We start from the raw sequence: 23613 nt of genomic DNA, 5'->3' as shown, positions 1-23613 counted from the left end.
AGCTGAGATTACAGTGTAAGCCACCATTCTGCCTTGGGAGTGTATTAGTATTATGCAACTGGCCATGCGTCAGACATAGGAATGGGGAAGTTTCCTTTGGCAATGAATGTAAGAACAGCAGTGATAACTAAGCTAACCTTTATTGGAGAGTGTTCCGGGGACCCGGCATTCTGCCAAGCACTCCACATATGTTATGTCAATTGGATCCTCACAGCAGCCCTGTGAGATAAGTGCTGTCATCATCCCCACTTACAGATAAGGAAACTGAGGTTAAAATGTAGGGGACTTGCCTGAGAGGATATGACTAATAAGTGGCCCAGCCGGGACGTGTGTAAACGTAGACCTGACTCTCAAGCTCTTGCTCTGCAACTCCCTGCTTCAGGGTTGATGGCACTGTGTCAAAAATGTGATAATTTGCATTGTTGCTGAGAGCAGGTAGGGACAGAGTTCAGAGAGGGCTCTTCTGGGTTGCAAAAGGAACGGACATTAGCCGTTGGATCCCATTAGCAGGCAGAGGGCTAGAAGGTTTGATCAAAAACAAGCAGTTTTTTTAGAGGTTCCTCTTTACACACACGCACACACACAAACACACACACACACACACACACACATAAGAAAAAAAGAGAAACAGAAGCACTGTGGGATATTACAGTGGGAGCGCCCCAGTGAATTCCTCTTTGAATTGTAGCTCATGGAGTTGGGCCTGGCACAGAGAGGTGTTCACCCTGGACGCCCTTGCCAGCTGTCCTCACCTGAAGACTGTAGGACACGGTCTTCTAAATACCTAGTTACAAAACTGAGTTATCCCTTATAATGGTCACTTTCCTTTATTCTTTCCTTCCTTTTTTTTTTTTTTTTTTTTGTTTATTGAGACGGAGTTTCACTCTTGTTGCCCAGGCTAGAGTGCAATAGTGCAATCTCGGTTCACCGCAACCTCCGCCTCCCAGGTTCAAGTGATTCTCCTGCTTTAGCCTCCGAAGTAGCTGGGATTATGGGTATTTTTAGTAGAGATGGGGTTTCTCCATGTTGATCAGGCTGGTCTCGAACTCCCGACCTCAGGTGATCTGCCCGCCTCGGCCTCCCAAACTGTTGGGATTACAGGCGTGAGCCACTGCGCCCAGCCTTTTTTTTTCTTAATGGTAAAGATAATACGTGTTAATTTAAGAAATTTTGAAAGGGTATAAAGTATAGTGAAGCAGGAAAGCAGTTACCAGATTTCTATAAGAAACAACCATTTGGTTGTTTTTTCCTTCTAGTCTTTTCTCTGTATTTTTCTTAAACCATACTCGATCATAATGTATATGAAATTTTGCAGCCAGGTGAGGTGGCTCGCGCCTGTAACCCCAGCACTTTGGGAGGCCAAGGCAGGCAAATCACGAGGTCAGGAGTTCGTGACCAATCTGGCCAACATAGTGAAATCCCATCTCTACTAAAAATACAAAAGATTAGCTGGGTGTGGTGGTGTGCACCTGTAATCCCAGCTACTCAGAAGGCTGAGGCAGGAGAATCATGTTAACTCAGGAGGCAGAGGTTGCAGTGAGCCAAGATGGTGCTATTGCACTCCAGCCTGGGTGACAGTGCGAGACTCTGTCTCAAAAAAAAAAGAAAAAAAGAAATTTTGCATCCAACATTTTCATTGGAATAATCTCTGGTTTCTCATTCATATCTAATTATTTCCTGATCATCAGTTAATCTTTTTTTTTCCAGCCTGGGAAACACAGCGACACCCTGTCTCTACAAAAAATTAAAAATTAATCAGGCGTGGTGGCATGCCCCTGTAGTCTCAGCTACTCTGGAGGCTGATTCAGGAGGATGCCTTGAGCCTAGGATGTTGAGGCTGTAGTGAACTATGATCACACCACTGCACTCCAGCCTGGGTGACAAAGTGAGACCCTGTCTCTTAGACCCTGACTAAGAAAGACTCCTAGTAATTTTACCACATATTGAGAGGATGGAGCGAGTGAGCACCAGAAGGCACAGTTAGAGAAACAATTCTTAGGCCAGTTTGCTTAGAGAGTGGAGCATTCCGGGAGGGCAGCAGCAGGAGATGGGGGAGGGGGAGTTGGAGCCTTGGAGCCGGATTGGGAAGGGCTTCATGCCAGGCTTTAGCACTTGGGGAGTGGTATTGCTTGGTGGCTAAGAAGACAGGCTCTGAAATTGAACTGCCTAATTCACACCACAGCTCTGTTCCTGGCTGTGTCCCCTTAATCAAGTCAATTAACTACTCTAAGCCCCAGTTTTTTCATCTGCAGAATGGGAAGACTAATAATATACCTACCCATAGGATGGGTGCAGGGATTACATTGGGTTGTTGAGGCCGGGTGTGGTGGCTCACTCCTGTAATCCTAGCATTTTGGGAGGCCGAGGTGGGTGGATCACCTGAGGTCAGGAGTTTGAGACCAGCCTGGCCAATATGGCGAAACTCCATCTCTACTAAAAATACAAAAAATTAGCCAGGCATGGTGGCAAGCGCCTGTAATCCCAACTACTCGGGAGGCTGAGGCAGGAGAATCACTTGAACCTGGGAGGCGGAGGTTGCAGTGAGCCGAGATTGTGCCATTGCACTCCAGCCTGGGCAACAAGAGCGAAACTCTGTCTCAAAAAAAAAAAAAAAACCAAATTGGGTTGTTGAGATAGCATGAGTAGAGTGCTCAGCACCGTGCCTGGCATGTCACAGCCATTGGTAAGCATGAGCTCTTACTGTAATGAGACCGTGGAGCCTCCAGGAGCTTGGAGCAGGGCAAGGAGCCATCTGGTAACAAGACTCATCTGGCCACATGCAGGTGGGGAGGGTGGAGACAGGAGGCCTTGTAGGAGGTGGGTGGATCTGTGTGGGTTTGAAGGTGAGAGCCTGGCTGGGCTGCTGGGGAAGAAAAGGAAATCCAGGAAGCAGATTTAAGCAGGGCTTGGTGAGGTCAGCTGGAACAGATGTTGGTTGCAGGAAAAAGGCCCTTTGGGAGGTGGGAGAGGGAGCTTTGGGTAGAGGCGAGGTTCGGCATGGGACCTATTGGGTGTAAGATGGCTGCAGGTATCCAGAGGGGACTGCGTGGTGATGGGAGAGTGAGAAAGCCTACTCACTTACAGCCTGGGCTCCTAATCATCCAGATCACTGACTCCTTTGAGAATCAGATGAAAACTTCTGTCCAGAAAAATGTCCTCCCTCATAGATTCTGAGGTGTTTTTAAGAGTTCTCAGACCTTGAGGTTGAGAACCCTAAACTGGCTTATTAAGAAGAGCCCCTTCTTTGGCTCCTAGAGGGGAGTCAGCACAAAAGAAGTCAGGACCAGGCCTCAGGAGCCCCTTCACTCTGTGTGTGTGTGTGTGTGTGTGTGTGTTTGGAGGCAGGGAGTGATGCAGAGAAGGGGCCTGCAGTTTCTGTCTGTCTGTTTCACACACACATATGCAGCAGCTCTCTTTTTAACCTTTGAGCAGAAGGCACAAGAAGGGGCAGCCTCCAATTTCTATACCGCGGAAAATCAGGCAAAGTGATCACTTGTAAGAGGATTGACAAGTGAAAGAACGTGGGAGAAAGGGGACTGGTTGAGTGTTCTGTGAGCAGAAGCCCAGTTCCTTACCTTGCCTTTTTTTTTTTTTTTTTTTTTTCCAAGCGATCCTCCCACCTTGGCCTCCTGAGTACCTATCCCTATCCCCCCCCACTTTTTTTTTTTAACTTTCAAGGCTGGTATTGTGCATCAACAAGTATAATTTTGAAAGCAAGCCCTTTCAGTTAGACTCTTGGCACTGCTTTGCAAACCAGGAATGACTTGGGCTTTGGCCCAATTGTGGACTGCAGTGATCTACTTGGCAGTATCTCCATTCACCCTGGGTTTCTGAACTGCTTTCATCTGAGAAGGGACATTTCAAAGGATGCCATTGCTATTCCTTACATTTTTATTATTTATTTAGGAGATCAAAAGTTAGATCGTCATTGTCATTAGAATCAGATGAAGGTGAGGAAAGGGACTTAGAAGACCCCAAGAATAGAGTATGAAATTTGATCTATACTGATGCATGTAAAACCTCGCTTTACTCAGGCTGCAGCACTGGAAGGATCATGAGAGGGTGCCTCCCCAGTGCAAGGTGGTTGGGATGCTTTGGAGAACATGGTATGGCCCTGGGGGTTGTGAGAGGAGACCTCTCCTAATGCCTGGGTCAGGAGGCACTGTGTGGAGGAGGTGACACCTGCCTTATGGTGGAGTTAGCTCTAGGAAGGCACTCCAAACAGAAGGCGGGGACAGGGATGGTTTTCTGAGGTTGAGAATGGTGTGAGGGAGGAGTGTAGTGTAGGGAAGGGGGAAAGGGTGGCCTGGGATACCAGCAGAGGCCAGATCTCACAGGGCCTTTTGTGCCACGGTCAGGAGTTTGGACTTAAGCTTGAGGGTTTTTTAGGAAGAACAGAGTTTAGTGGGGAGATAGCTCTGTCGTTCCTTGCCTGTCAGGAGTAGGAGGTGGGTGCAGATGGTCTGGGCACACCTTCACAGGTTATGGGATCAGCACCCATCTGGAGGTGGGAGGTGCTGAGCAAGTCCGGACTGGTAAAACTCAGCTTTCTGGAATCAAGAAATGCAGTGGCATCCAGGAAAGTGCTTACAGAAAGTCCAGCCACCTAGTGACTTACTTACTCACCCAGCCCCATCTGGTTTTTGAACTCATTCATTTTTTAAATCCTCCAGGGTCCAGCAAGGGCTACAGGGTCATCAATAAGGAAACCAAGGTCAGACCTGCCCAAAGGCAGAGAACACCTAGAATTCAGAACATCCTGACCATCAGCCAGCCTTAGATGCTGGGATTATAGGGGGCCGAGAACCCTGGCCTCTTAAGGGCATTGGCATTTCACATTGTCACGTCCCCAAGGTAGCTGTGATCTTCCCTCCCTCCCTCCCTCTCTCCCTCTCTCGCCATTTGGGCAGCCGGAACACTTGGTTTCTGTTCCAGTTACCATATGCTCGAACCTACGCACTCACAGCGGCAGCACTTGGAGAATAGTAAACACTCGGAGACAAGCTTCATCTTATAGGAACAACTGCAAGTGTGTGGTAAATCTATCTCCAAGTCCTTCTCAGGCCTCTCACCTTGGAGTAGGATGGATTAGTATGGTTAGCATATCTAAAAGTGAAAGGTATGAAATTTCCAGAGAAATATCTCCCTGGAATCTCCTCATATTATTGGAGAGTCCTGGATTATTGTATCCATGTTTCTTGAGCAAAGAGATCCTATCTGCTAATTTTCCTGGATGACTAACTCCAACTTGCAGAGCCAAAGCTGTCATAGGAGGCAGGGTACCCAAGTGTGATCACTCCTTGGGGACATCAGTGTGAGCTGGTTTGACCAGGGCGGGTCTTTTATGTAATTCACTAGGCAGAGGTACTTGAAAGGTTAAATCATACTGAGCAAGGTCCCTCCCCCACCCTGGGGAAGCTTCTAGGCTGGGCCAAAGCTCAGTGCCAGCAGGGCCTGGGGCCCAGGACTCGTCCTAGGTCCTAGCTGCAGATAGGATTAGGAAAAGGGAGAGAGGTCACAGACCTGCTGGCAACCATTTGTAATGCGTCCTCTTCACTCCCCTGAGCCCCCACCTTTTCTCAATTCCAACCTTTCTCTTCTCTTTTTAGGAAACATCTTTACACAGCAGCCAAGTTACTACAGTGACCTGGATGAAACCCTGCCTACCATCCTTCAGGTACCGGCTCTTGGCCCTGAGCAGGGGACGTTGAGCTTGGAGGGAGGATAGGCCACCTCCCCAACTCAATGGTGTTTCCTGACTTTCCTGGAGGAGCTGAGGAAATGTTTATTCCCTGACTCCCGCATCTCCCCCAGACAGTCTCTTTCTCTTGCCCCTGACTACACCTCTTTAAATTCGCCCTTTTCCCTTTTGAACAAGACTTAAGCCTAAGGGCTGGCTGGCTGGCACTCATACAGACAGAGTTTGGCTTGCAATTTTTGTTGCTTGCCAACAGCCGTATGCCTCTAAGGATATCCCTCTAAGAGACCAGTATTTCTCAAAAAGTAGCTTTAAAGTTTTACAAAATTATTTCATGAAATAATGTTCATTGTAGAAAATTCGGAAAATAAAAAATAAAAGAGGAACATTATCATTCCCTCATAATCCCACCACCAAGAGATATCCACTGTTCACAGTAAGTTTTGGAATCCTTACATGCTAGCCTCCTTAAAATGGCACAGTCAGTTCAGTGCCTACGATGGACTGTTTTCCTCTCACTGTTGATTTGTCTTATTTTCAATGTAGTTTCCATAAATAGCCATCTACAGGGGTTCTAAAGATTTGTTATACATTGCCAAAGTATATCTTAAATGTTCATTATCATACTTGCCTGGCCTATACGGTCAGATAATATCTACAGGATTCTGGGAGGATTTTCTTTTTTTTTTTTTTTTAAGACAGGGTCTTGCTCTGTCACCGAGGCTAGAGTGCAGTGGCACAATCATAGATCACTGCAGCCTTGAACTCCTGGGCTCAGTTGATCCTCCCACCTCAGCCTCTCAAGCAGCTGGGATTACAGGTACACACCATCTTGCCCAGCTAATTTAAAAAAACTTTTGTAGAGATGGGGGTCTCACCATGTTGCCCAGGCTGGTCTTGAACTTCCAGCCTCAAATGATCCCCTATCCTTGGCCTCCCAAAGTTTGGGGATTACAGGAGTGAGCCACCACACCTGGCCCCAGGTTGTCTTTTTAATCCTCTTCACCCTCCTTTAAGAAGGATGCTCCCATCATCCCCGTCTTACATAGTTTTTACTCTGACCTCACTCTTGGAGAAGTTAATTGTCTCAGCTTATATCTTGGAAACATGGGTAAATATTCTGGAAACTCCAAGGCAGTTTTCAGATCACCTGACCCTGGCTGCTGCCAGGGGTCCTAGCCCTGGTTCAGTATGATGTGAGAGAGCCCGTTGTTGTCTTTCACAGGTCTTCAGCAATATCCTCCAGCACTGTGGTTTGCAAGGGGACGGAGCCAGTACCACACCCCAGAAGCTCGAGGAGAGGGGCCGATTGACGCCCAGTGACATGCCTCTCCTGGTAAGGTTGCCCTTCAGCCCAGTCTCTTTCCTGCTGGGTCCCTCCAACCAGGGCCTAGCTACCCAGAGGCTGGGAAGATTGCCCCAGTAGAGGACCCAGTGGCCTCTTCCCTGCCCAGGGCCCCTTCCCCCAGCACAGTGAGCAACTATTATGTCCCATCACACAGGTTTAGAGCATTTTCAGCTGCCTTAGATTTCTCTCTGGGAGCTTCATTTATTCAGTAGTGGAAAGAACCGGGGAATAAGAATTCAGAGTCCTCATTTATTTCAGTTTGACGTGTTCATTTGTGCATTACTCATTGAGCCATGCATTCAGTGGACTTATATTGAGGAGTCCCGAGCATGTGCCAGACCCTGTGCTATGCCTGGAGGTAAAGCAGTAAACAAAAGCAGACTGGCCCCTGCGCTTATGGAATTTAGAGTTGACAAGGGTGACAGATAGAAGGCAAACATTCAGGAAGCCTCGACATGTGTCAGGTGCTGCCCTAGCCCTGGAGATAGAACAGGAACAAGGCAGCTATGAGCTGTCCTCCTGGAGATGGTGATCTCATTTCAGAAGGGCACGTGGCAGGTGCTGTGGGAGCAAATCATTTTACCTCTCGGAACCTCGGTTTCCTTTTCTGTAAAATAAAGGTCCTCAACAGCTTCCCAGCCTACTTTTCAGAGTTGTCATGAGAACCAGGAAAGTGTGTAAGAAACTTAGAAGAAAGTGTTTTGTATACCCTCTTCAAGATGTGAAAAACCTATGGACTTAATATTCTTGTCCTGCCTCGGTGTTCCTTCTTTGCGTGATGTCTTCAGATTCAAGAGTTGGTTTTCCTTTAGCTTAGAAGAGGGAACTGTATTATCTTAGGACTGGAAGTAACCCTAGTGGTGATTGGGTGTAAGGCCATTGGAGCAATGACCTGAGGCTTAGAGAGGTTAGGTGACTCACCCAGATCGTGCTCCTGAAGATGGACCAGGCAGGCTTTGCCTGGGACCTCCAGTGTTCTTTTCCTCCCATGTAACATCCTGCCTGTTTGGGACCCTGACTGTTTTAATGTTGTCTCAGGCGCTCTGCAGATCTGTATGTGTGGGTAGAGGAGAATAATGCAGTGTATTCTTTTGGCAACAGGAATTAAAGGACATTGTTCTCTACCTTTGTGATACCTGCACCACACTTTGGGCCTTTCTGGATATCTTCCCTTTGGCTTGCCAGACCTTCCAGAAGCACGACTTTTGTTACAGGTATGGCGGTAGTTCTGGCTGTTGAAATAGAGGTACTGGCTTATGTACTAATGTAACAAATATTTACTCATTTAACAAATATTTACTGGGTGCTTAGAATGTGCCAGTCCCTCTTCCAGCCTGGAGATGCAGCAGTGAAAATAACAGATAAGCCTCCTGCTTGTGTGGAGCCTGCATTTTAGAAGCACTCCCATTTTTGGCCAAGACCAGGATAGGGTAGGGGAAAAAAAATACACACACACACACACACACACACACACACACACACACACAGGGTAGGGGAAAAAAATACACACACACACACACACACACACACACACACACACAATGGGCCGGGCGCATTGGCTCATGCCTGTTATCCCAGCACTTTGGGAAGCCGAGGCGGGTGGATCACCTGAGGTTAGGAGTTCAAGACCAGCCTGACCAATATGGTGACACCCCGTCTCTACTAAAAATACAAAAATTAGCTGGGCATGGCAGCATGCACCTGTAGTCCCAGCTACTGAGGAGGCTGAAACAGGAGAATCACTTGAACCTGGGCGGCGGAGGTTGCAGTGAGCTGAGATTGTGCCACTGCACTCCACCCTGGGCGACAGAGCAAGACTCCATCTCAAAAAAAAAAACGCACAACCAAGAATAGTTTCAGTTCAATAGAGTAGCCTGCGGGGAACACACATTAGGAAACAACAGGAGTGCTCCAACGTGGAGCTGGGAGATCACCCTTGAAGGATGTCTTGAAGGAACAGGTATCTTCCAGACAAAGAAAAGTTCCCATAGCAGGAAGGGCATCCTAGGCAGGTGAAGTGAAGCATGCAGAGGCCCAGAGAGAGAGCCGGGGAGTGAAGTGTGACATGAGGCAGAGGGTGGGGACACACAGAACAGCAGGAAAACAAGCCAGTAACAAGAGCCCACTTTGGGTAAGTCAGTAGAAGTCAGATCGTGGGGAGCCTGGGATGTGCTGGCAGGATGTTTATGCTGTAGGCAGTGGGGAGCCCCTGGAGGCTTTTATCCAAAGGAGCTGTTAGAAAGATCCTGGTGGGATGGAGACAGATATGAAAGAGAATATGAGCCAGGGAGGCAGACCCACTTTGCCCTCTTAGCACCAAGAGTATCTGTTGCTTGTGCAGTAAGAAAGGGGTGGGTATGGGCATTCCAGGCCAGGGTGAAAGGGTTGGCAACCTGCGTATTGCCTGGCAGTTGTGGGCACAGGCCTCTTCCCAGTGGCCTCTGATTGTCACTCTAGCAAGGCGTCTCTCCCCACCATTTGTAGCAGCTTCTGGGAGCTGCCCAACTCCGTCCATTCAGCTGCCTGTCCATTCTGTCATTTACTCACCCATTTAATAAAACATTTATCTAGTCCTTACATGTGCCAGAGATGGCAGCTGGTGCTGTGACCCCTCCGTGGTTGCCTCAGCTTATAAAAATCAGACATTAGGGTTATTGGGCCTCCCAGAGAATGTTAGGATAACCTGCTGCCCGGCATTTTCCCCAGAAGAGAGGGGTATGTAGCTGTCCACTTTTTTAAAAAGGTATCTTTTCTCATGACAAAAGCAGCATGTGCTTGTAGGACATTTGGAAAATCCAGAAAAGTAGGAAATTAAAATCACCATAAGAAATCATACTATTCTTAGAATTTTGTAGCTTGCATATTTTCACTTATCATAGGCATTTTCCCATTTTGTTAAAGTGTTTCCCCAAATGTGGCACAGATTGCTTTTGAAAGGCTCTTTGGAGACAGGGAAGGGATAAGTTTTGGAAGAGCTGACTTTACTGCAAGGGACAGCAGAGGCAGGGGAGAAGCTATACCCATCTCAGGGTGAGGAGGAAGAAAGGGAAACACTTTTGACTAAAGGCAACACTGCCTTTGACCCACGAACACCTGGGGCTGACTCAGCCTGCTCCAACTGTGCTGGAGGCCAGGAACGCCCTGCTGAGCAAATACAGCCACCTCAGTTCTCCAGGCCTCTCTGAAAGTGGTTACAGTTGCCCGATCAGCTTTGTTGATAATCCCTCTCAAAATAACCTTTTTCCTCCTTCCTTTCCCATCTACTCAAGTATAGCTGAGTATATCTCTTTCTGCCCTTTTATGAATAAATAATATATTCACATGGTTCAAAACTCAAAAAGTATAAAATACACACTGGAAAGTCTCCCTTTCTGCTTTCCCAGTTCTATTATTCACATACAGCCATCGTCATTAGGTTTTTTTGGTGGAATTTTCCAGAGATATGCAAGTATATAGCACATATGAGCAACTATGCACATTATATGTCTCCCTCTTTTTAAAAAATTTAAGGCTGGCATATTATGAGTATTTACTGCTTGCATTTTACTTTTTTACTTAACAGTGGTGCCATATCAGTGCATTAAGCACCCTTTCTCTAATGTCTTTGGTATGGCCGGGTAGAATTCCACTGTATGGAATACCAGATCCCATAGATGGTCCTTTAGGTTTTTTTCAGTTGTTTGCTATATAAAAAAATACTACAGAGGCCAGGTGCAGTGGCTCATGGCTGTAATTCCAGCACTTTGGGAGGCCAAGGCAGGCAGACCACTTGGGGTCAGGAGTTCGAGACCAGCCTGGCCAACATGATGAAACCCCACCTCTACTAAAAATACAAAAATTAGCTGGATGTGGTGGCATGCGCCTGTAATTCCAGCATTCGGGAGGTTGAGGTGGGAGAATTGCTTGAAACCAGGAGGCGGAGGTTGCAGTGAGCAGGGATTGCACCACTGCCCTCCAGCCTGGGTGACAGAGCGGGACTCTGTCTCAAAAAAAAAAAATTACAAAGAATAACTTTGCACACACATTATTTGGTACCTCTGTGAGTATATCTGAGGAATAATTCCTGGAAGTAGACTAGCAAGGACAGATGGTATGTACATTTTTAATTTCCATAGATCTTGCCAAATCGCCCTCCATAGGGGTTGTTCCAATTTCTTCTCCCACCAGCAACATATCCTGGCAACAGCTGAACCTGTTTAGGCCAAACTGCCCTCTCTGTCATTTTCTGGGCTATGCTGTGGGCCTAGTAGGGCCCGCCTCTTTTGGCCTAGTTACCCTTTGTTACGTATAGCATTGTAGTAGGATAGACATTGCCAGAAACCAGCCAATTGGCAGGCATGTGTTTACAGAGGACTTGCTCCAAATTCAGCACCAACCTAGACACTTAAGCTGCAGTTCCGGCTTTGGGAAGCTTAAGATGTTTGAGGGAAGAATTATACCACAGAAAAGAGGCAGCTGCAGTTTCACTTGCCAGGGCAACAGGGCAATATATTCCACATGCAGTGCATCTAGTTCTGGAAAGGAAGAATTCCCATGAGTGAGCATGATCAGGAAGTGCAAGGGAGGAGGTGAGCCTGGAATGCTGCGTGGTGCAGGAGGAGAATGAGGAGAAAGAAGAGAAGAGCAGTGGCCAGCATTAGCCTGAGAGGAAGCCAGAGGGCTGTGGGAGTGCTGATCTCTGGAAGAATGTTGAGGGGTTGTGCGGCTGGGATGGAGAGTTTGAATTTGAGCTGGGAAAGGGTGGTATGAAATCACTAAGGTGAGAAGCAAGATTGGCTATATACTGTGACAGATATGGATGTACCGGAGAGAATAATTATGGTTTGCTGTCATAAGAGGTAGGGAGCTGCTAGCAGCTGTTTTTCTCTCCTTTTTTTAAATTAGTATAATTATATTTATTTGAAAATAATTTCATATAAATTATTTTTAATTTTATAATTTTTTTAATGTTTTTTGTGACAGAGTCTCACTCTGTCACCCAGGCTAGGGTGCAGTGGCACGATTTCGGTTCACTGCAACCTCCACCTCCCAGATTCAAGCAATTCTCCCTCCTCAGCCTCCCGAGTAGCTGGGATTACAGGTGCCCACTCCCATGCCTAGCTAATTTTCTTATTTTTAGTGGAGACAGCATTTCCCATGTTGGCCAGGCTGGTCTCAAACTCCTGACCTCAAGTGATCTGCCACCTCAGCCTCCCACAGTGCTGGGATTACAGGCATAAGCCACCATGCACAGCCTTAATTTTATAAAAGTTTTAAGCCAGGTATCTGTAATCTCAGTGTCTTGGGAGGCTGAGGCAGGAAGATTGCTTGAGCCCAGGAGGTCAAAACCAGCCTGGGCAATATAACTAGACTTCGTCTCAAAAAAAAAATTTAATTAGTTAATTAAAAAGTTATAGAATCAGTGCTAACTGGCTTAACTCATAAGCCAATGTAGAAAATACGATACATTTACTTTTTTCTTAAATTTTTTAATTATTATTTTTTATTTTAATATATTTTTTTCTCATTTCCAATGGGATTGGAAAAAAAATCATGAGAACATTTAGCCTATTTTGACCAAATACAAATATTGTGTTGAGATTTTCATGTTAAAATAATTTTTTTTTTTTTTTTTTTTTTGAGACAGAGTCTCACTCTGTTGCCCAGGCTGGAGTTCAGTGGGGTGAGTGATCTTGGCTCACTGCAACCTCCATCTCCCAGGTTCAAGCAATTCTCCTGCCTCAGCCTCCTGAGTAGCTGGGATTACAGGCGTGCACCACCACTCCTGGCTAATTTTTGTATTTTTAGTACAGACGGGGTTTCACCATGTTGGCCAGGCTGGTCTCAAACTCCTGACCTGTAAGTAATCCACCCATCTCAGTCTCCCAGAGTGCTAGGATTACAGACGTGAGCCACCGCACCCAGCCAGAACAATTTTTTTTTTTTTTTTTTTTTTTTTTGAGACAGGGTCTCACTCTGTCACTCAGGCTGGAATGCAGTGGTGTGATCATGGCTCACTATAGCCTTGACCTCCTGGCCTACTTCCTCAGCCTCCCAAGTAGCTGGGGCTACAGGTGTGCACCACCATGCCTGGCTAATTTTTGTATTTTTTGTAGAGATGGAGTTTCATCAGCCTGTTTCCCAGGCTGATCTTGAGCTCCTGGCTCAAGCAATCCTCCTGCCTCAGCCCCACAAAGTGCTGGGATTACAGGCATGAGCCACTGTGCCTGGCTAACTGACAGTTTTTGAGCAAGAAAATTACAAGCAAGTAATCTTGGATGTGCTTCTCAAACTTCAGTGGATCCCGAGTGGCCTTCTGATTCCTCTGTTAGTATGAGCCTATCTGGGCCTTAGTTGCCCATCTGAATGAGGGACATGGCTATAGGTCACTTCTTATGAGCTGTTCCTGGGACCAGCCCCAGTGGGTCAGTCTGGGGTGAGCTCAGGAAGAACCAAGGGGTCTCTGGAGAAAATTGTGTGGAAAAAGAAATGGGCCTTCCCACTCCCTGGGGTTTGCTTTGATGTTCTTATGAAGTGTGGTATTTATGAACTAATCCAACATTTTCCCTGTGTGTGCCTGCACAGACTAGCTTCCTTCTACGAAGCAGCAATTCCCGAAATGGAGTCTGCAATTAAGAAGAGGAGGCTTGAAGATAGCAAGTGAGGCGGGGAAAAAATTAAGAATGTTGTTGTGGGACAGAGAGGCCTGAGCAGGGCCCTGCCTTCCCTGGGCATTAGCATCCCCATCTCTAAGACAAGTGGGTGGGACCAGGGACTGTGCAGCTTTGAGCTTCTGCATCCCTATCTAGCCACTTCCTGACCTCTGCATTTGTTTTTTGTTGTTGTTGTTTGAGACAGGGTCTTGTTCTGTCACCCAGGCTGGAGTGCAGTGGTGCAGTCACAGCTCACTGCAGCCTTGATCTCCTGACATCAATCAATCCTCCCACTTCAGTCTCCCGAGTAGCTGGGATTATAGGCGTGTGCCACCACACCCGGCTAATTTTTGTATTTTTTGTAGAGATGGGGTTTTGACGTGTTGGCCAGGCTGGTCTTGAACTGCAGTTTTTTTTTAAACTCTTAGCATATTAAAAAAATATATATGTTCTCTGTAAAGACTTGTATGAAGACCTAACAAGAAAGATTGCAACAACTAGAGTTAAGTGTTACTAAACACCATGGAGGAGGTTTGACCCAAAGTCCTGCTTGTACCAAGGCAATTATGTCTATTAACCCAATCCCCCAAAATACCATGATGGCTGGCCCCTGCATTGAAGCCCTTCTCTCAGCTTTTACTCCATGCTCTTGGTACTCAGCCTGCTGGTTTCTGACCCACCGTTTGAACTGAGAAGCAGCCCTGGAAGCAGCTGGCTTCTCTGGGTCTATGACTTTTGCCAGCTGCCCTCAGCAGTGAATCATGAGGCCTTTTCTGCTCCAGGGAGGCACCTGCAACTGCTGGGGAGAAGCTCCCTTCGTGCCTTTTTTTCTTTTTCTTTTCCTTTTTTTTTTTTTTTTTGAGACAGGGTCTTGCTCTGTCACCCAGGCTGGAGTGCAGTGGCACTATCATGGCTCACTGCAGCCTTGACCTCCCAGGCAAATGTGATCCCCTGCCTTAGCCTCCCCAGGAGCTGGAACTACAGGCATGCATCACCACACTTGACTAATTTTTTGTATTTTTTGTAGAGACAGGATTTCACTTAGTTGCTCAGGCTGGTCTCAAACTCCTAGGGCTCAAGTGATCCTCCCACCTCAGATTCCCAAGGTGCTAGGGTTTCAGGTGTAAACCACTGCACCTGGCCCCTCAGGGCCTTTTTGTCTCCTAAACCTGTGTCTTTTTTCTCTCTGGCCTAGGCTTCTTGGTGACCTGTGGCAGAGGCTCTCCCATTCCAGGAAGAAGCTAATGGAGATTTTCCACATCATCCTGAACCAGATCTGCCTCCTTCCCATCCTAGAAAGCAGGTAAGCCCTCAGGAATTGCCTCCTGGTGGAAGAGTCTCCTCCCCAAGCCCTTCAGGAGCGTTTCCATTATTTCATCTTGGCTTCCTCCCCTGCACTGGGGTTGGCTGAACAGAGATGAGAAACCGAGAAAAATGCCTCATTCCTCCACCGGGCCTCAGCCTTGAAGAGGGGCAGGGGGTGTGTAAAGGAGCTGCAGCTCATCTTGCATTGTATGAGCTCATCTTCCCTGGTGTCCTGTTCTAGCTGTGACAACATTCAGGGCTTCATCGAAGAGTTCCTTCAGATCTTCAGCTCCTTGCTTCAGGAGAAGAGGTGAGTGTGGCTGAGCTGGCCTGGGTCCGTGACCCTCCCACAGGTCCCCAAGAGGCCTTACATGGTAGACCCCCGCCATAGGCCCACCACAGCTCTAATGAGGTCGGACAGCAAACACAAGGAGTGGCCTGCAGCAGCACAGCGTTCTTGTGGCCCCAGTCCTTTCCATCCCATCTGCTCTCATCTGCCTGCAGGTTCCTCCGGGACTATGATGCACTCTTCCCCGTGGCTGAAGACATCAGCTTGCTGCAGCAGGCCTCATCAGTCTTGTATCCTTCTACCATAGCCCGCTACGACAGGGCCCGGCTTGACTATGTCAGAGGTGAGACAGGCTGCTGGAACCCAGAGGAGTGGAAAGAGGTTTAGCCCCAGAACGCATGGGTCAGCCAGCTGTCTGAGGTGGCCTGCCAAGGTCCCAGCCTTGCCTTTTCTAGAGGAGATGGCTGCTCTGATGCTTGGGGCAGGGGAGATACAGTGCTATTTTCCGTCTGTGTTTCCTGAGCATCTGGGCCTACGTGACCAAGATGGACTCAGCCCCTCCTCGCAGCAGGAGGTGGACAAGTAAATAGGCAGTTAGATAGAGCGTCACGTGGGAAGATTTCAGAGGGCAGGAAACCACAGGTGGCACCTCACCCAGCGGAGCTCTGGGTGGGGGTGTCAGATGGAAGTGATGTCCAAGCAGAACAGCAGAAAGAATGGGAGAGCACCAAGCCAGGAGCAAGGACAAGGACAAGAACGTTCCCAGTGGACAGAGGACAGAGAAAACAGGCTCCTCAGAGCCACAGACGTCGTGTATAGAGTACAGGGGGCAGTGATTAAGGAGGGGTCTCCCAGGAGGAGGAATTGGGGTGTTGCAGGTGAGGCGAAGGCCAGCAACGTGCACAGCCCTGGGGTGACTGTCACTAAGAAGTTTGGGCTCTCCTGCAAGCGCTGGGGAGCACGGAAGGTTGTGAAGCAGGAGGTGACATGGGCAGTTCTATACTTTGGAAAAGCTCTGTCTGGCCCAGGGAAGAGAATGGACTGGCCCGGGACCACCGTGAGGCTCGGGCTGTTGCTGGCATTCAAGCATGGATGATGAGGGTTTGGACAAGAAGCAGAGTGAGGGAGTCTAAGGGGACTCTCAGATTTCTGGCTTGATAGTGCCCATGGTGGTTGACAAGGAGGAAGGACAGGGAGGAGCAGCCAGCTTATGGGTCATTTTGGTGGTTGCGGTAGATTGCTCAGTCCTGCTTCAGGGACACCTGATGGCCCACAGCCTTTGCAGAATGCCCTCAGCTGGTTAGACAGGAAGCCCAGTGGCAGTGGCCCTACCATGCCCTCCTCCTGGCAGTCAGTACAAAAGAGGAGCTGGTGGCTCGTCCATACCTGTGTCCCAGGACACTCTGATGGCAGCCCTGGCCCTGTCTTTACTCAGAGCTGCTTTCTGCCAAGTGGCAGGCACTAGGTTGTGAGGCCAGAGTGGCTGTAGTCTGGCCCATTTTCCCATGCAGCCCAGGTGCCCGTGGGCTATACCACTTAGGTATAGCCCAGAAAGCCCCTGGCAGGAACCATGTGGTCAGATGCTGGGAAGGGACTGAGAAATTATGCTGCTTCAGAGCTAGGAACCTAAGACAGACCCCTTAACAAGTCCTCACAGGGACGAGACGCGGACTGCCTACATCCTCCAGGCAGTGGAAAGTGCATGGGAAGGGGTGGTCAGACGGAAAGCCACAGATGCTAAAGAACCATCAGTGACTGAGGAGCATAATGGGGAGCCTAACAGGGTCGTGGTGATGGCAGAGGCAGTCAGTCAAGCGTCATCACATCCGGAGAACTCAGAGGAAGAGGAGGTATGTGTCTGAGTGGCACTTTTCCCTCTTCGCTTGTCCCTCCTTGGCCCTATCTGAGAGACTGGGGCAGCAGGAAACCTCCCTTCTTTGCTTTTATACTCAGGGAAAAAGTTTTTTTTAGGAATAGACAGCCTCAAGCAATTGGTCAGCTCTGTGCTGCCTTTAGAGGGTCCCAAGCCGGGGGCATGCTGGACTGTGTGTGAGGAGAGAGCAAGTTGCTTCAACTATCGAAGCCTTAGCTTCTCCTCTATAAAATGAAGAGGCGAAACTTTCCATGAATGTTTCCATGAGCCCTTCCCGGAGCTCTCCTCTAAACAGATAAAAGTGGAGCTCCTTTGGTTACAACTGGGAACAGTGCCAAGTCCCATGGTTTGGCCTTCGTGGAAGCCCCCCCATGGGGCTCCAGGATTCCATTGAACAAATGTAGAAACCTCGGATCTGGTGCCTTCTCTCCAGGCTTTTCCAGCACTGGCCAAATCTGTGGCTGTCTTGATTGGCCACCAAGGCCAGGACTCTCCCCTGCATGTTGGGAGGCAGCATGATAAGAGAGATGAAGACCACACAGACTCGGGCCAGGCAGCTCAGGGGTGTGACCTGGTTCTGCCACTTGGCAGCTGTATGGCCTTAGGCACGTCACTCACGTTGAACCTTGGTTCCTCATCTATAAAGTGGGGACAGATATAGTGCCCACCTCCATGAGGTGTTGGGATTCCCAGAGCTATCACATGGAATACCCTGAGCCTGGCTGGCCTTCAATGCTCCATTAACAAATGCCACCGTCCTTCCTCCCAGCCCAGACCCTGTGATTCCTGCAGGGCCTTGGAGAACAATGGCCTCCTTCACCTTTTCCCACTTTCTTCCCCATTTCGCTTCTTAGCAGAGTCATGGAGATTTGTATTGTTGTGATCTGTAAATTTCCTTAAATTAAAAGGCTAACACAATTAAGTCACATTGAGCAATATATAAAATGCATGCCCCTTACTTAAAAAAGAGATTATAATTAAAGGGGAGCATCTCCACACAGTCCAGCTCTGGCTGGTGGTTGCTGTTCGCCTCCACTATCAGTCAACTTGTTGGAAAAGGACCTTGGATTAGTAGGGAGAATTGGTAGAAACCAGGGCTGTTTATGGAGGGCCTGGTCTGTGCCAAGTACTGTGCTCCCTGGGTTTTGTGCCGTCTTTGAACTATTTGAAGCAACCCCATGAGGTGGGTAATATAGGCCCATTTTATAAGGAGGAAACTGAGGTTCAGAGAGGGGAAGCACCCTGCCCAAAGTCACACAGCCAGTAGCCCAGCTGGTAAGTCATACAGTCCCTTCAAAATTTTAATTTAATTTAATTTAATTTAATTATTTATTTGTGGTTTTTTTTGGTTTGTTTGTTTTTTGTTTTGTTTTTTTTTTTGAGATGGAGTTTTACTCTTATTGCCCAGGCTGGAGTGCAATAGTGTGATCTCTGCTTACTGCAACCTCTGCCTCCTGGGATCAAGCGATTCTCCTGCCTCAGCCTCCTGAGTAACTGGGATTACAGACACCTGCCACCACACCCAGCTAATTTTTTGTATTTTTTTTTTAGCAGAGATGGGGTTTCACCATGTTGGTCAGGCTGGTCTCAAACTCCTGACCTCAGATGATCCGCCTGCCTCAGCCTCCCAAAGTGCTGGGATTATAGGCATGAGCACCACGCCTGGCCTAATTTATTTTATTTTATTTTTTATTTTTTGAGACAGGGTCTTGCTGTGTCACCCAGGCTGGAGTGCAGTGGCTTGATCAAGCTGACTGCAGCCTCGACCTTCTGAGATCAAGTAATCCTCCCACCTCAGCCTCCTAAGTAGCTGGGACCACAGGCGCATGCCACCACGCCTGGCTAATTTTTTTAGTAGAGACAGGGTTTCACTGTGTTGCCCAGGCTGGTCTCAAACTCTTGAGCTCAGGCAGTCCACCCTTCTCGGCCTCCCAAAGTGCTAGGATTTACAGGCATGAGCCACCACGCCCGGCCACCTGGCTACTTTTTTAAATTTTTTGAACAGATGGGATCTTGCTGTGTTGCTCAGGCTGGTCTAACTCCTAAGCTCAAGTAATTCTCTTGCCTCAGCCTCCCAAAGTGCTGGGATTATAGGTATGAGCCACTGTACCCGGCCTTAAATTTTTTTTTTATTTTTTATTGTTTATTTTCCTGGATATGTAGTAGGTATATATATTTATAGGTTACATGAGATATTTTGATACAGGCATGCAATAATCATAACAATCGCGAGCCCCCTTTTTCACAGAGAAGGAAATGGAGGCTCAGAGAGACTTGAGTCACTTGGCAAAGTTCCCACAGGCAGGAGGGGCAATCCCAGGACTTGAACCAGATCCCTGATGCCTAGTCCAGTGCTGTTTGGGGCCTGTCGCCCTATCATTGGCCCACTTAGCCTTCCCCTTCTTGGCTCTGGCTCTCACTACAGTGCATGGGAGCAGCCGCGGCTGTGGGCCCTGCCGTGTGTGGGGTGGAGCTGGACTCACTCATCTCCCAAGTGAAGGACCTGCTGCCAGATCTTGGTGAGGGCTTCATCCTGGCCTGCCTGGAGTACTACCACTACGACCCAGAGCAGGTGATCAACAATATCCTGGAGGAGCGGCTGGCCCCCACCCTCAGCCAGCTGGACCGCAACCTAGACAGGTGGGAGAGACAGGTGGGAGGAGGTTCCCGCTGCCCAGGCTGCCTTGGGGTGGGGCCCCTTCCTCTCTTCCTTCCCTCATTTATGGCCCAGGACTCAGCTTGTTCTCTCTTTCCAGCCATTTAAACTAAAGCCCTCTTTGGGGAAACATAAAAACCTTAGGCCCCGCAGGAGTTTTTCACTTGCCCCAGGCAGGGCAGGAGCGTACACATCCCTGCCACACTTTGTGGGAAGGCTGATTAGAGCGCCATGGATGTGTCTTCAGGGATGTGACACAGGGTTGTTGAGCCCTTCTGATCCCCTACATTCCTGACCTGCCCCTGTCATTACCACCTTCCCAGTAGATTTGTGAGAGAGGATGGCCACAGCTTCTCACTTTCATCACACCTACCATTTATTTGGCCCACTGCTGCCCTGAAGGCCCCATGGGACAGCAGGAACCAGTGCCCAAAAAGGTGTTTCTTCCATGAGCAAGTGATGTTTACCAATCACTTGTTAACTTGAGAAGTTAGCTTTGTGCCTTTGGACAAGTTCCTCAGCCTCCTTGTGCCACATTTTACAGATGAGGGCTCTGAGGCACAATGAGGTTGAGTGATCTGTGACTATTGATCTTATGGGACTATTACGAGCATTAAATGAGGGATAGCACTTTTAAGAAACAGAAGGAAACCCTGTGTGAATGGCATGCAGGGAATGAGGGGGAACTTTGTTTGAGGTGTGGCTACATACCCAGGCAGGGGCCAGATCAGGCAGCGGCTTATCTCCGTCTTCAAGGTTTTGAGATTGTGTCCTAGGAGTGCCTGTTGAAGGGAACTGAAAAATCCGATGGATTTAATACAGCAGGGGGAAGTGGGGTGCAGATTGCATCAGCTGTCAGGGCCCCCTTAAATTGATCTCTGTGTCCCCCACCCAGAGAAATGAAACCAGACCCTACACCCCTGCTGACGTCTCGCCACAACGTCTTCCAGAATGACGAGTTTGATGTGTTCAGCAGGGACTCAGTAGACCTGAGCCGGGTTCACAAGGGCAAGAGGTGAGTGCAGTGGGCCATGGGGTTCCGATACCCCAACTCTGGAAGTGCAGAGAGGACACAGGGAAACCAAGGGCTCCATCTTCGCAGAATTGGCCATGGAGTATCAGCACAGGGATCCCTTCACAACCCTAGACCTGTGCACCCCCAGTGGTTAGGAGCAGGTTCTCTACTGATCAGGCTTCAGGTTCTGACTCTGTGCAGGGAGGCTGTTAGTGAATCCCCTTGTTGGTAGCAAAAGGCCAGAAGGGCCAAAACTATCCCCCTCTTCCCCTCTTCTTACATCTTTTAATGTGTTAACCATCAAATCACTGGTGGACAGTGCTTCCCAGAAACCACTCTTTGACCTGATTTTCCCCAGGCTGTGAGAAAATTAAGGACTTTGAATGAGCTTTTCAGAAGGTGAACGTATTCCACTTTAAGGCCTTTCTATTTATTTTTGGTTTATGTCCTTCCTACTTTTTTTGGCATTGAAAAGTCTGTTCATGATTTATTCATTTATTCAACAAATATTTGTCTAATACTTACAGCATTCTAGGCTCTGGATTAATTAGGTTCTGGGGATATAGTGGGGAGTGAAACAGACACGGCCCCTGCCCACGTGGAGTTTGCATTAATCAACTCATCAAACAAGCAACATCAAATTGCAGATATAACAAATACTACAAGCTGGAGGTGCACAGAATTCTGAGCCTTTGGTAGGGCTTCACCCCAGTCAGGAAGGCTCCTCTGAGAACATGACATGGGACCGAGAGCTAAAGGGTGAGGAGGGGTCAGTTCTGCAAAGGAGGGAAGGAGAAGCTTCCCAAGCAGAGCAACAGGGGCAGTGGTCCCGAGGCCATAGTGAGCACAGCAAAGGGTCCCATGACAAAGCCAGCATATTTTATGTTTTGAAAGATCAGGGCTGGGTGCAGTGGCTCATGCCTAGTCCCAGCACTTTGGGAGGCCAAGGCAGGTGGATCACTTGAGTCCAGGAGTTTGAGACCAGCCTGGGCAACATGGCGAAACCCCATATATACAAAAAATACAAAAATTTGCCAGGTGTGCTGGCACACGCCTATAGTTCCAGCTACTCTGGAGGCTGAGGCGGTAAGATCACTTAAGCCCAGGAGGTCAAGGCTGCAGTGAGCTGTGATTGTGCCACTGTACTCCAGCCTGGGTGACACAGTAAGAACCTGTCTCAAGAAAAAAAAATAAGAGAGTTCACCCGGCTTTGGAATGATGACCCATCAGAGGGACAGAGAGTCGGATGTCACGGTAAAGAGTACAACATCCAAGTAGAGAACGGCAAAATAACTTGTATTCTAGTTCCCCAAAGTTCTGCGTGGAATCTGGAAATCAGGGGACCTCTTTACAAGTACAGGCTGCTCTTTCATCATCACGTGGATGGGGACCGTGAGGTTCAGAGAGGGAGGAGACCAGCCAGCCTCGTTCTTGTGGTAGGAGCCGCAGTGGCGGAAATGCCAGCTGCTTCTTCAGTTAGGGCCCTATGCTGTTACCCCTCCCTAGGGCTGTCCACTGCTAAAAGCTTGGCTGGCTGAGGGCTTGGGGAACCGGCGCAGGGCGACTACAAAGCCATCTGGCTGGCTGGACAGGAAGCACTTGCAAACTGCTTAGTCATACACATTGCAACACCCCCAGATCCCAGACTAGAGATGTTATCCTGCATCATTGCGACATCCCCGGATCCCAGGCCAAAGATGTTATCCTGGATCAGTGGCCGCTATTCCAGGCTCGCATGGCCCTCTGTAGCTCCAGCGGTGGGCAAGGGGGCAGACAAGGGGTCCTCCAGGGTGGTGAGAAGCCTGGCCCCCTGCTCCAATCCAGGGAGCCTGATTGGTAAGTTCCCCACAGAGATTAGCCATCTCTGGACATGGCCTTTCACCTTGATCTGTGGTTTTGTCCAGGGCCCATGGTATTGTAAAGTCTCATCTCACCCCACCTAGGTCGTAAGTCACCTACGAGCATTTGCCAAGGGGCTGGTCCCAGCTGTCAGGGTCAGCAGAGTGGCTGGCATTGAGGTGGCCAGGTTTCTGGAACACTGTGCCCTTGTTCCTGGGGCCGTCTGGGCTGCCACGCGGAGAGACTCACTGTGCTGGGTAGCCCAGGGGCTGCAGATTGCAAAGAGGCAAAGCCTCCATTCATGTGTTCATTATTTATTTATTCATTCAGCAAATATTTATTAAGAGATTTACTAGCACCAGATCCTATGCTAGACACCAGGGAAACAGGGTGAGCTGGATATCCAGGCCTTGCCCTTAAATGATCATGAGAAAGACCATTAAACAAGTAAGGACAGAGTGAGAGGTGCTGGGGTGGGGTACACAGGAACTTCGGCAGGGACACATGTCCTAATCACATGAGAAATTAGGTAGGACACTGCAGATGGTACTGGAGTTAAAATGTGTTTGTTGTTGAATCAGATAGGCTGTACTCAGTGCTTAAGTAGTAAGGAAATCTGTTCCCTTGCATGACAAGGCGGTGTAAGGTAGGGCAGTCTAGGCTTGGTTGACCTATCATCCAGAATGTATCTTTCCTGTCTCTTGGGTGGTCAGCTACTTCCTTTGAGGCTGCAGGGGGGCTGCAGCTGTTTCTACTATGGCTTCCAGACATGACAGTGCCAGGAGATAGTCCAGACCAGGTCTTCCTGTGTCTCTCCTAGAGCCTAGGATACCTTTCCCAGAAGTCTCCAATACCCCTCATATCTCATCAGGAAAACCAACTCACAGGGTCCAGGCCTGGAGCTTCAGGGTGAAACAGAAAGGTAGAAAGACCTAAAGAAAATGTAGGGTCTGTTTGG

At 48.5% G+C, this 23613-nt stretch overlaps 1 protein-coding gene across 15 annotated transcripts in view; it reads left to right on the top strand.

Moving 5' to 3' along the window:
* The window catches only part of ASCC2 (activating signal cointegrator 1 complex subunit 2), a 50011-nt gene that overhangs the window by 16714 nt on the left and 9684 nt on the right, over window positions 1–23613 (top strand). For 11 of the 15 annotated variants that reach the window (XM_063662992.1, XM_054470254.2, XM_054470251.2 and 8 more), the window contains 10 exons: window positions 5610–5677; window positions 6924–7034; window positions 8148–8260; window positions 13611–13685; window positions 14874–14981; window positions 15225–15293; window positions 15488–15562; window positions 16930–17122; window positions 19571–19785; window positions 20697–20816. In XM_063662992.1, coding sequence (XP_063519062.1) covers window positions 7023–7034; window positions 8148–8260; window positions 13611–13685; window positions 14874–14981; window positions 15225–15293; window positions 15488–15562; window positions 16930–17122; window positions 19571–19785; window positions 20697–20816 — 980 coding nt within the window. In that variant the 5' untranslated portion in view covers window positions 5610–5677; window positions 6924–7022. The remainder of the gene's footprint in view (window positions 1–5609; window positions 5678–6923; window positions 7035–8147; window positions 8261–13610; window positions 13686–14873; window positions 14982–15224; window positions 15294–15487; window positions 15563–16929; window positions 17123–19570; window positions 19786–20696; window positions 20817–23613) is intronic. The other 4 variants (XM_054470265.2, XM_054470264.2, XM_054470273.2 and 1 more) reach the window with 1 other exon arrangement.

The sequence above is a fragment of the Pongo pygmaeus genome, chromosome 23 (assembly GCF_028885625.2).
Source record: "Pongo pygmaeus isolate AG05252 chromosome 23, NHGRI_mPonPyg2-v2.0_pri, whole genome shotgun sequence".
Taxonomy (NCBI): domain Eukaryota; kingdom Metazoa; phylum Chordata; class Mammalia; order Primates; family Hominidae; genus Pongo; species Pongo pygmaeus.
This window is presented reverse-complemented; position numbering and strand designations above follow the sequence as displayed.